Source organism: Trachypithecus francoisi, unplaced genomic scaffold, assembly GCF_009764315.1.
Source record: "Trachypithecus francoisi isolate TF-2019V2 unplaced genomic scaffold, Tfra_2.0 Contig01603, whole genome shotgun sequence".
Lineage (NCBI taxonomy): Eukaryota > Metazoa > Chordata > Mammalia > Primates > Cercopithecidae > Trachypithecus > Trachypithecus francoisi.
In genome coordinates this window covers 3,014,504-3,027,500 of record NW_022681445.1, presented here as the reverse complement: position 1 = coordinate 3,027,500, position 12,997 = coordinate 3,014,504, and the positions used below count along the sequence as shown (strand labels likewise).

At 37.9% G+C, this 12,997-nt stretch overlaps 1 protein-coding gene across 1 annotated transcript in view; it reads right to left on the bottom strand.

Moving 5' to 3' along the window:
• Positions 1–12,997, bottom strand: part of POLA1 (DNA polymerase alpha 1, catalytic subunit) — a 319,152-nt gene that overhangs the window by 107,353 nt on the left and 198,802 nt on the right. Inside the window, 1 exon segment of the mRNA XM_033195650.1 lies at positions 7,926–8,042. Coding sequence (XP_033051541.1) covers positions 7,926–8,042 — 117 coding nt within the window.

Sequence of the window (12,997 nt, the reverse complement as noted above, 5' to 3'; positions counted from 1 at the left end):
TCAATGGAGCGTGGAAAATTTGTATTTCCCTATGTCTTCCATTAGACTACAGGCTTATTAGAAGTAGGGCCTCTTCCCCTTGTGGAAAATTACAAACTAGAAGCAAAGATAATTAGAAGAATCCTACACAAAGCATACTGAGTAAAATGGAGCAATGTCCATCTAGAAGAAGGCATCTATCCACTGGTATGCACATAAATGCACTTCAACATTTTAACCAACACTTTGGAGAAAACAAAAGAGAGATCTTTTATCTTCTCCAAAGATCTTTTATCTTCTCCAAGAACTGCGGAAGCCAAATGGCTGGGTACATGGCAGAATCAGGATTCAAAAATCCCACAATGGAACAGTGATGGGCTGAGGCCAGGAAGGGGAGATTTGACAGGGTTCATTGGAAGGTCTCTGTTGCCTAGAGTGCTGGTTGATCCGCAATACCCAGTCTACTCTTCCTTCTTTAGTAACAAAAAGAGCAATTATTTCCACATGACTGATTTTTAGCCCACAAAATGCAAGCAAGAGTATTGAATGGGACTTCTAGAAAGGCTGCATAAAGAACTGACAAGGCTGGGAAGCACATCCTTAGGATCGTTCAGCCTTTTCTCCATCTTGTACCCTTTGATGGCTTGAAGGAGCGTGTGCAGTCTCCTGGGAACACATCATGACTTTGAGGATGACAGAAAAGAGCAGGAAGAGACTATGCCCTGATGACACTGTGGAGCCACAAGAGCAATCCTGGATAGCCCAAACCTGGATTTCTTTCACATGATAAGGAATGAATGTTTCTTAGAGAATTAAATGTCTGTTCTTTTGAAGCTACTGTTAGTTTTGGTCTCCATTACTTTTAGCTCAGTGCAGTTCCTACCTGTAATGGGTTGAACTGTGTCCCTAAAAAGTATGTTCAAGTCCTAACCCCAAGTCCCTATGAATGTGGATTTATTAGAAAATAGGGGCTGGGCACAGTGGCTCACACTTGTAAACTCAGCATTTTGGGAGGTCAAGGCAGGCGGATCGCTTGAGCCCAGGATTTCAAGACCCGCCTGGGCAACACGGCAAAGTCCAGTTTCTACAAAAAATATAAAAATTAGCCAGGTGTGGTGGCACACACCTGTAATCCCAGATACTTGGGAGGATCACTTAAGCTCAGGAGGTCGAGGCTTCAGTGACCTGTGATTGTGCCACTATACTCTAGACTAGGTGATAGAGTCAGACCCTGTCTCACGCGCGCGTGCGCGCGCGCGCACGCACACACAAACACACCACACACACACACACACACACAGAGAGAAAAGAAAGAAAGAAAATAGAGTCTTGGTACAGGAAATCACATTAAGACGAAGTTACGGTGAATTAGGCTGGGCCTTGGTCCAACATGAAACTAAGTGTCCTTATAAGAAAAAGAGAAAGAGACACACAAGGAAGAAGACTGCCATGTGACAACACAAGCAGAGACTGAAGTGATGAATCTACAAGCTAAGGATTAGCAGATGCTAGAAAAGGCAAGGAAGGATCCCTGTAAGTTTCAGAGGGAAAATGGCCCCGCCAACACTTGAATTTCAGACATCTAGCCTCCAGAGCTGTAAGACAATACATTTCTATTATTTTAAGTCACCTAGTTTGTAGTTCTTTGTTAATATACTACCTACTGAAGTCTTACACTTAGGTCTAAATAAGCCATTTGGGTCCAAAAAATCCATGATAAGACATGGCTTAGCAGCTGCATGTACAAAAAAAATTGCTAGGCATTTTAATTTAGAGAATGCTCAAAATGAAAAACACTGAAAATATGGATGCCAAGAAAGTTAACACAACTCTGAATAGACTTAACAGAAATTTACTATCTAGAAAAGGTAGTAGTGACAGGTTTCTCCTGCTTCATACTAGTGCTAGTGAGAGCACCTAAAATACTGCATGCAGTTTTGGGCTCCTCAATTTATCAGACACAAAGTCTTTACTAGGATCATTATTCTGAAAGCAGAGCTCTAGAGAAATGAAGGCCTAGGAATATTGGGTCTACCAGGGAACATTCAGGAAGATAGCTACCTTATATGTCTAAGAGGCTCTCATAAAATGGGCATTGAATAGGTGCTGAATAAGTGCTTACGAAGGCAGAGACAGAAAAAGGGATCGGTCTAGCTTTGTGTAGGACCATTCAGCTGAAGTAGGACCAATGAGTGAGCTCCAGAAAAAAAAAATTCAGGCCAAATGTAAGACCTTTCTACCTAATTAAAAATAAACTTTAAAAGTATACTGACAAAGCAATCCAAATATCCATCGATGGATGGATAAACACATTGTGGCATATCTATTCAATGGATATATTATTTGGCCATAAAAAAGAATGAAGTACTAATACATGCTACAACACAGATGAACTTCAAAAATGTTATGCAAGGTGAAAGATACCAGACACAAAAGGTTACATATCGTATACTTTCATTTAAAGAAAATATCCAAAGTAGGTAAAATCCATAGTGACAACAGGGGCTAGAAGGAGGGGGAAATGGGGAGTGACTGCTTAATGGATATGGAATTTTCTTTGGGGTGATGAAAATGTTTTGGAACTAGATAGTGGTGGCAGCCACTTAACATTGTGAATGTACTAAATGTCACTGCATGGTTCACTTTAAAATACTTAATTTTATGTTATGTGAATTACACCTCAATTTTAAAAAAGTACATTCAAAAGGTTACTAGCACCCGTGTGATGGTAAGAGAAGCTGTACATAGAATTTAGTAATCTCATCAAATATGCATGTCAAAATAACAAAGGAGAGCTCCAAAAGACCCTTCATGGTAAACCACCATTCCCTACTGGAGAATAACTAATGACTAGGTTTAAGACTTTAGGTCATAGTTCTAAGGTGCTCCTCCTATATGGACTCATGCTTACTGCCTTAAGAGACCACAATTATTTTCATGTTTTCTTCTGAAAAAAGAAACTGCCCCAGGTAGCTTGGCAACATTCTCACTGTCCCTAACCTACTTATCAAATCGACAATTTGTTCTGCCATAGCCATTTTGAAATGGTAACATATAATGATTATAAGTTCATTATTTCTCCTCTCCCTTTAAGGACAGAAGTCCTACATGATACACATGTTACGTGTTCTGTTATAAAAGACTTCAGCAATTTTACAAGTGAGGAAAATATGAGAAACATTAGGGGGTTTATCAAAGTAGGACTAGAAGTCATTTCACTGCTTTCCTTGTAAGTGACCTTCAAGAAATTTAGTTGATTAAATAATTGAATAAAGGGCTCCACTATACTGCTCCTGCCCCAGGGACTATACAATTTCACAGATTATTTCTATCATGATCGAGAGAGTCACATACAGACATTTTCTCAGCTCTACATCAAGAATGAATATGTTAATGAGAAAAAGTTTAACTTGGTTTGAAATCCTAGTTCAATAATGAAAGATTAAGAATAATAACAACAAAACCAGAAAGCATTATTTTTGGCAAATTACTAATACAGAATCCTCTGTGGAGGGATTCCATACACATTCATACACATTTCACGATATTAAAAAGTCAAAACCACATTCTTAAAATAAAGAGATACTAAAATATTTATTGCCTAACTTGGGTAAGTCTCATCTCTATCACCAGTATGAAAGAGTTCTACTTTTTTAAAATACATCAACTTTTATTTTAGACTCAGAGGGTATATGTACATGTTTGTTACATGGGTATATTGCGTGATGCTGAGGTTGGGGCATGAATGATCCTGTCAAAGAGGGGTCTATTTACTTAGTAACTTAAATAGGCATCAAAATTTTCACTCTTGTATTTAAATGCACCTCCTATATAGCAAAGAATACTCAGGGAATATAGTTAAGCAGCAACTTGTATACTGGGAATTTCCATGAGCCTAAAACACTTAACAGTGAGATACACACACACACCACACACACACACACACACACACACACACACACATATAAATATATATATATAAACGAAGTATCTGAGAAGAGAGAAGATACACGTGTAAAACCCTGAGAACAAAACTGTCCCGGCTTTCTTCTTCTAACTCTGGCAATGTGAGCCAGCAGAAGAGCCAGCTTTCCTACTCCAAGTCAATTCTGGAAAGTACTCAAGTCAACTGCAACCTAGAACTAAATGAGAATAGGTTTATTATGTGCAGATAAGACTGGCACAGTAAGAGGCTAGTGCTTTACCATCAAATTTGAACAACATATTTAAAGCTCCCACTAGTCTAGTATTAGGAATGTCTAGTGTTCCATCCAAACAGGCATTTATAAATGCCTATTTTTGCCCACAGATACCAATTTTATATAATCTATGTAACGTTAAAATAGTTTTATAAAGAAATGCTCTGTTCATTAACAAGTTTCTAGCACCTAGCAAAGTGCCTAGGATGTAGGTGTTTAATAAATAATTATTAAATGAAAGTAAGGTATGATTGAGACAGAGCAACTGAGAACTAAAGAACCAGATGAGTAGAATCCTGCAAAATAGACACCTTGGAAAACCTTCTGGTGATTACAATAATTCTGTCCATTGCACAATTGTTTTTTGAACTTCTCTAGAACTATCTTTGGAAAAATGCATTTTTCCCTCCTACTAGAAAAGCCCAGGAACCTCACAAATAGAATTAAGAAATTCCTCGCCCATTGTTAGCAACTCAAAATCGAGTACACAAGAGTGTCCTGAGTCCCACTGTCAAGGTCCCTGTAAGGAATGGCTAAGGAAAGTATCACTAACCAGCCTGCTCTGAAACTGAGTAACTCCACAGGGTCATGTCCTGAGCAGCACTGGAACCAGAAGAGCTAATCTATGAAATCTTGAGAAACACATGCCAAACGCCGCAGTTTTGAGAAGGACAAGGATATGAAGAAAAGAACAAGTCACTTTGAAATCTAAAAAGATTAATACATGATAAAAGATAACCTGATATATTAAACCACTATCAACATCATCCTCAAAATGTATCAGTCTAATAGTTTAACGATCTAATGATTATACACTAACCTTTTACTTTCTCTTACCAAGAATGCAATCATAAAACGGGTTGATTTTCTAAGAAGTAATTCGATTTTCACTGAACTTAACTTGATGAGTTAGATATTTAAAAAGTCTCAAAGGCAGCATCAGTTCATAAAGCAAGGTGATTCCCCTAAAGCCTACAACCGGATTGATGAGTCACACTAAATACATACACTTTTGTTCTCTCTCTGCACCTGCTGATGCAAGTCTTGAGACAAGACTGATGTAAAAATAATTCAATATGACAGCTAATTCTAACGTTCCACATTTTTAAAAAACTTGTTAATCATCAAAGGTATACCAAAAAAAGGGCAAGGAACATTTTATGCTTATCAAATTAGTTTTAAAAAATAAACGATAGTGTCCAAATGATAGAAAGGCTATGGTAAAACTGGTATGTTCATAAAGTACTGGTATACAGTATAAGTTGGGATAGCCCATTAGGAAAGCAATGTGGCAATATAAATCATGACCATATTGTATTTATGCAACATATGTATGTATTATTGATAACAATTTATCCTAAATGTCAAATAAAGAAAAAATAATTTAAGCAGAAAAATATTCATCACAAAATTTCAAGTAGAGATATTGAAAAGTAGCCGAAAATGCCCAATGAGAGGTATAGTTAAATTTGTGTTTAAAATTTTTGGTACTGGAGGCCAGGTGTGATGGCTCACGCCTGTAATCCCAGCACTTTGGGAGGCCGAGGCAGGTGGATCACAAGGTCAGGAGTTCAAGACCAGTCTGGCCAACATGGTGAAACCCCATCTCTACTTAAAATACAAAAATTAGCCAGACATGGTGGCACGCACCTGTAGTCTCAGCTACTCAAGAGGTGAAGGCAGGAGAATTGCTTGAACCTGGGAGGCAGAGGTTGCAATGAGCCAAGATCGCACCATTGCACTCCAGCCTGGGCAACAGAGTGAGACTCCGTCTCAAAAAAAAAAAAAAATTGGTACTAAAAATGAAGTAAACACAGAAAAATGCTTGACAAAAGACATGTGATACCAGTACATATCTTCATTGTGATGGCAACCATGTAAAAAAATACATATAGATACGCAAAAGAATAACTGAATACACAATGATGGCAGCTATTTACAGTTCCTGACTGGTTGCCAAAATTTTGTGAAATGATATATTATCCTAAAATTAAAAGTCATTATTATTTTAAAATAAAATATTTTCAGCTGGGCACGTGCCTATAGTCCCAGCTACTCAGGAGACTGAAGCAGGAAGATTACTTGAGCCTACGAATTCAAGGTTGTAGTGAGCCATGACTGCGCCTGTGAATAGTCATTGCATTCCAGCCTGGACAACATAGCAAGACTCCATTTCTAAAAATGTGTGTACCTATTTTGCTAAAACAAGTCTGTGTATCAACCCTTTTCAGCAGGAAATGTTGAAGTCAAAACTTGATTGCTGGCCTGCCTCTGCATTTAAAAATAATAACAGGTTCCCAAGTCTCACCTTCTTCTCACTAAAAACCTTACAAATTTTCAGGCGAGACAAATTTGGAAAGTGAGGCACATTATGGACCTGTCCTAGTGAGACAGATTGCACATTGTCATATTATAAGTTCTGAAAAGATCTGCAATAAACTTGTTTAATTTTGGTTAGCCCAGCATCTGCTAGATGTACTTGATCACAAAACCCTCTTTGCTCAAAAGACCTGCAAACGTCTCACTACAGTTTGGGAAATGCCATTTGGGTCAAAGATGCTCAAAGGGGTCAACAGAGGGAATGCATCTTAATTACCAGAGAAGTGTTTCCAGATGCCATGCTTTCCAGTTGGGAGTCATTAATGACAGTATGTCTTACGCCTCAGGTGTGTATATTAAGGTAGAAAAATGGCTTGAGTGGCTCTGTGCGGTGCCTCACGTCTGTAATCCCAGCACTTTGGGAGGCTGAGGCAGGCAGATCACCTGAGGCCAGGACTTGGAGATGAGCCTGACCAACATGGTAAAACCCTGTCTCTACTAAAAATACAAAAATTAGCCAGGTGTGGTGGCATATGCCTGTAGTTCCAGCTACTCGGGAGGCTGAGGCAGGAAAATTGCTTGAACATGGGAAGCGGAGGTTGCAGTGAGCTGAGATCATGCCACTGCACTCCAGCCTGGGCGACAGAGCTAGACTCCATCTCAAAAAGACAAAACAGGCCAGGTGCAGTGACTCATGTCTGTAATCCCAGCACTTCGGGAGACCGAGGTGAGCAGATCATGAGTATAAGAGATAGAGACCATCCTGGATAACATGGTGAAATCCCGTCTCTACTAAAAATACAAAAATTAGCTGGGCACGGTGGCACGCACCTGTAGTCCCAGCTACTTGGGAGGCTGAGGGTGCAGTGAGCCGAGATCATGCCACTACACTCCAGCCTGGTGACAGAGCGAGACTCTGTCTCAAAAAAAAAAAAAAAAAAAAAAAAAGACAAAAAAACAAGCAACAAAAAACAAAGAAAATGACTTGAGAACTACTCATCTATGCAGCTACTTATAAACAACTAATCCAGCAGAGGGGACCAAAAACCCCACAAAATAAACCATTCAGGGAACAGAATTGGGAGGATTTCTGCCTCTTATAAATGGGATTCTGATCAAGCCCAAATATGACAGCAGTTTCTAGAATGAATGACCATGTCTTCTTTTGTAATTATGTAGTGGCAACTAAAGAAATCTGTATAACTCATATGAGAATTAGTTTCCCTTTTAAATATAAATATAGTATTGCTCATGACATGTGAAAAAAAGAAAGCATGTTTTCTGAAATCTGTATTTTTTAAAAATAAGATTAGTATATGCATATGGTAGTAGGGCATCTTCATAGGGCAAATACTCAGTATCTACTTCTCAAAGCAAGCAGCCCTCTACCCTCTTCTACATGGTTCTTTAGCATTATGAGACTGTTACCTCTGGTCGAAGTGTAGCTTTCATGCAGGCTGGGCAAAGAGGCCCAGTTCGGGAGAACTGAAGGGGAAGGTGACGAGTTCGATTGCGACAGGTTGGCTCCTCACATATCAACCAGCCCTGGAGAGAAGAAAGGGAAAACTTCAGACTTATTACCATCAACAATATAAGTAACAAACCTTTTTTTGGTTATCAAGATAGACTCATTTTATTTAATCTTTTCTCAGAAATTATGACATAACTCTAGTTTTAATCTCTCTCTCCTGACATGTTAATTAGCTAGATCTATGCCCCAAACTTAGAAGTTAGGAAACCCATTCAGTTTAAAAAAAAAAAAAAAAACACGTGAGATGTTATTTTTTAAGAGAAACACCCTTCCTCACTCAAGTATATCAAAACTTGCCAACAAAAACTTCTACTACAGGCAGAATGTAAACCAATGTGTTTTAGTTCATTAGGAAAGACCATTACCTAAGTAAAGAATGCACCACATACATGTATAACCTTCCCAAAAGCTGAGTGACTATTGGCTAGTTACTTAATTGCTGTGCTGTTTCCTTCTCTGTAAAATGGATACCACAGTACTTACTGTATAGGGTTGTTGCAATGATGGAACACATTTACAGTGTCTAGGACTATATTTGATATAAAAGAAACACTTAATAAATATAATCAATTATTTCATGTAAACAAAAATAGATTTCTTATATGTGCTTTCTGGAGACACAAAACTAGCTGCAATGTTTTCAAGGACAACTTCAACTTATCACTATTTTCCAGAGGTTTGAAATACTATAGCTATTGCTCACTTCTCTGTTTTTTAGAACCCTCTTCTCACCTTCCTTCTTCAGTTACTCTCCCTTGCTGATCTTGTTTGAATTTTCTCATAGTGATGTGATAAGAATATGCCTAAGACCTTAAATCAGCATTACATTTGTTATAAAAACATTATCTGTTAAACAAAGGAGACAAGACTTCCAAGTGAGGTCAAACAAAGTTCAGCTGTTTATACTAAGGAACCAAGGTCTGTGGGCTTTCGTGCTACATGTATTGCCACAGAGGCGTAAGTATAAGGCAAATGTTAGAGTGAGGTGTTGGGTATAAAGGTGAACAAGGTATGCTGCTGCTCCCCTGTCTCATGGTGTTCTCATCTGCGGAGCCCCCAGTAGGGACCTGACTATCTGTAGGTCTTGGAGCATTTTGAGACATGGCAACTTCTGAACTGGTCTTGAAAAATGAGTGGAAGTTTGGTAGGTAGAGAAGGCAGAAAAGACAACTTACACAGAAAGAACAATGTATGTCAAAGAATGAAGGCCAGAAAGAGCTATGCTGTGCTATCATTAATAAAGGAATCAATAACATGCATCACCCCGTATTCTATTTCTAGACTGAACAACTTGTTGGTCTTTTCCCCTTAGATAAGAGCAGTATATACATGAGTGTTGATTCATTATGTCAGGTACTTTAGTCTGCCACTTAGTAATGTTTCCATGTGGTGTTAATCCAAAGCTGAGGGATGCCCTCACTTGCTGTGGTGCTGTTTGACCTCATTCCTCAGAATAGGCTTTTCTTGGAAGTAGCTATAACAAAACTCAGGGGAAAGCACCAAGAATCAGTTCTTCTGGCTCCATTTAAGACTATCACAAAAAGGCAAGTGTATAGATCTTTATGACTAAAAAAATTATGCTACCTTTAAAGAATGTAAAATTCATCTAGTCAATACACCCACAGTAAGCATTATTCCTACCTTCATTCAAGGCTAAACTATTTTAAAATTAATATGAGCTTTTCAGGTAGAGGGAGGGTCTCAATGAGTCCTTAATGACACTTGTAATATATGCCCAGAATTACATTAAATATTGTGAAGAACAGGCAAAAGGGCCCCAGGTACAGTTTCAGGAAATTACAATCTAAATAGGAAAGCAAGGTCCACACACAGAGACTATAAAAGCAATTCAGTATGGCTTGGCTTTAAGAACCAAGTTGTGTGGTACCAACTACAAATGCTAACAATACAGAGAAGGGATAGGTTAGTGTCTGAGATAAACTACTACTACCACAGCAAAAGATCATGAACCAGATAATCAGTGGTTCGGAGTCACAGGCAGCTGTTTGTTTTAATTTTGAGAGTGTATTACAACATCTTCTTGATTTAAAGAGACATTTATATTCACATTTTAATATTTCTGAAACTCAGATGCATTTATAATGGACACGTAGAGCTTAATAATGTACTTTAGTTTCCTCCAAAAAAGCTGTTAAGTCAAGAGTGCAGCTCACAATCAGCTCCTTCGAATTAAAGAAACAAGATACTGGCCGGGCACAGTGGCTCACGCCTGTAATCCCAGCACTTTGGGAGGCCAAGGCGGGCAGATCACAAGGTCAGGAGATCGAGACCATCCTGGCTAACACGGTGAAACCCCGTCTCTACTAAAAATACAAAAAATTAGCCAAGTGTGGTGGCACACGCCTGTAGTTCCAGCTACTCGGGAGGCTGACTGCTTGAACCCGGGAGACGGAGGTTGCAGTGAGCCAAGATTGCACCACTGCACTCCCGCCTAGGCGACACAGCAAGACTCCGTCTCAAAAAAAAAAAAAGAGATAGAGAAACAAGATACTTCAGTTTAGTCTGTTCTAGGCATGGGAGATATAGTGGGGAAAAGTGGAGCTGACAGCAAGAACAGGTATTAAATTTTAAATGTACCCTATAAACATTAAAGGTAAGACTAGTTGTTTCTTGAAGTACCCATTTAGGTATATTAATAAAGGAAACAAACCATACAGGACTGGACCACTCCTTTATCATTCATTGGGTTGGTTACTTTAAATTTGATAACTGAGGCTTTATATGCTTTGGAATATGTAGTTAGTTAATGTTGCCAACCATAGTTGTAATTCATCCAATTCTAAACAAAACTAAAAAAATAAGCAGACAGGTAACAACTATCATGTTTTGAGACAAGAAATTATTCAATTCCAAAATATAACCTGGATATTAAAATTATTTAATTTTTAAAATATAATGTTCAAAAACTATAGAGTTCTTTTCAGATGTTTTTGAAATTTGATTCTGTCAATTTACTATGACTTCACAACTCACTGGGGTAGCTGCCAACCACGGACATGCTAAGTTATCATCTCACCTGTTTTTAAAGCAAACACCTAACTCTATCTCTGACAGAGGTACTAACTAAATGTCCTTTCAAATCATATAGAAAACAGATAATATAATTTGTCTAGACTTCCTACCAGTTATAATTAACATTAAAGAGGTCTTTTTCCTTTGTCACCTCTCTATTCAGCGCTTATTTGGGTTTGTTTGTACTTACTATCTGTTAATCTCCCTTTACAAATGACAACAATAACTAGTGCTATTATGCATGGAAATTAAACATGCTGATAACTGTGTGAAGGGAACTGGGGCTGAAAAAAATATTAGAAGCCTGTAACTCTTTATGCTTCTTGTTTTATTTTGATAATTAAGCTTTTGGTCATGGTGTATTTTAAACAAAACTCTTCTATGTAGGAAATAGGCCCTAATCATATTAAATATATGCTTTGCTTCAATTCAATTTTGTAAAGTACATTTTATTTAACCCTTTGTTCCCCCAACAAATGCAACCAGCTAGCTAAATCTAACCTTCAAGAAACATTTGTGCTGTTAAAAAATAAATATAGGCTGGGCATGGTGACTTATGCCTGTAATCCCAGCACTTTGGGAGGCTGAGGCAGGTGGATTGCTTGAGCTCAGGAGTTCAAGACCAGCATTGACAACATGGCAAAACCCTGTCTCTACCAAAAATACAAAAATTAACTGGGAGTGGTGGCACGCACCTACGGTCACAGCTACTCGGGAGGCTGAGGTGGGAAGATGGCTGAAGCTCAGGAAGTCAAGGTTGCAGTGAGCCGTAATTATGTCACAGCACTCCAGTCAGGGTGACAGAGTGAGATCCTGTCTCAAAAAAAATTTTTGTTTTAAATAAAAATAAATAACTGTAACAGGTATTTGAAAATATTCCATGATGTAAATCTTATAAGATCTCACACTGAATTTTGTCTCTTAAGAGTGACAAAAACAAAGCAAATGAAAATAATAATATTGTGTAAGTTCACTTTGATTTATCACTCACAAAGACAAAACTTAACTTACTTTCATTTCTCACTTTTAGAAATAACATATAGCCTGTACAGCCCAAGGCTACATTGACAAGTCAATGGAAGACGACATTTTTAATAAAAGTATAGTTCCTTGGAACTACTAGTTATTTGGAACTACCCAACCTATAAAAAGATTTGGATTTTAATAAAAACCTCTAGAATCACTTTAAGGATGTCTGCTATCCAAATATGTCATTTTATTATGTAATGCCACTTACAAATTATCATAACCAGCAGCAATAAGGTCAATAAATTTTCAGTTGCCTGGCTTAGCCACATTTATAAATAGAAAATTCAAAAGAGGTGAAGTCAGCCTGTCCAATAGCAAAACAAACCTTTACCAAAACACGCCAAGCTCTATCACTTGTTGCTTTAATCTCAGCATCACTAATTCCTTAAAATCATTGTGTATGAAATTGTGCCAAATGCTGATTGGTTCTGATGACTAAATTATATTTCTGAGGCCTCAACTAAAATGGCTTCTGTCTGCACATGTTAAAAAGGGATCAATTTCCACTTGTAACTGAGGCATTCCTAGTAGTTGCACCTTAAACACAAACTGTTATTCATTTGTGTACATTTGTATTTTTAGAAGGCTACGCACACAGAAATCATCTAGATCTGAAATTGTGGAGCATAGGAGGCCCTCAAAAATATCTTTTGAACAAACTATCAACAGAGTAAACAGACAACTCACAGAATGGGAGAAAAGATTTGCAAACTATGCATTTGACAAAGGTCTAATATCCAGAATCTACAAGGAACTTAAACAACTCAACACGTGAAAACCAAATAACCCCATTAAAAAGTGAGCAAAGGATATGAACAGATACTTCTCAAAAGACATATAAGCAGCCAACAAGTATACGAAAAAATGCTTAACATCACTAATCATCAGAGAGATGCAAATCAAAACC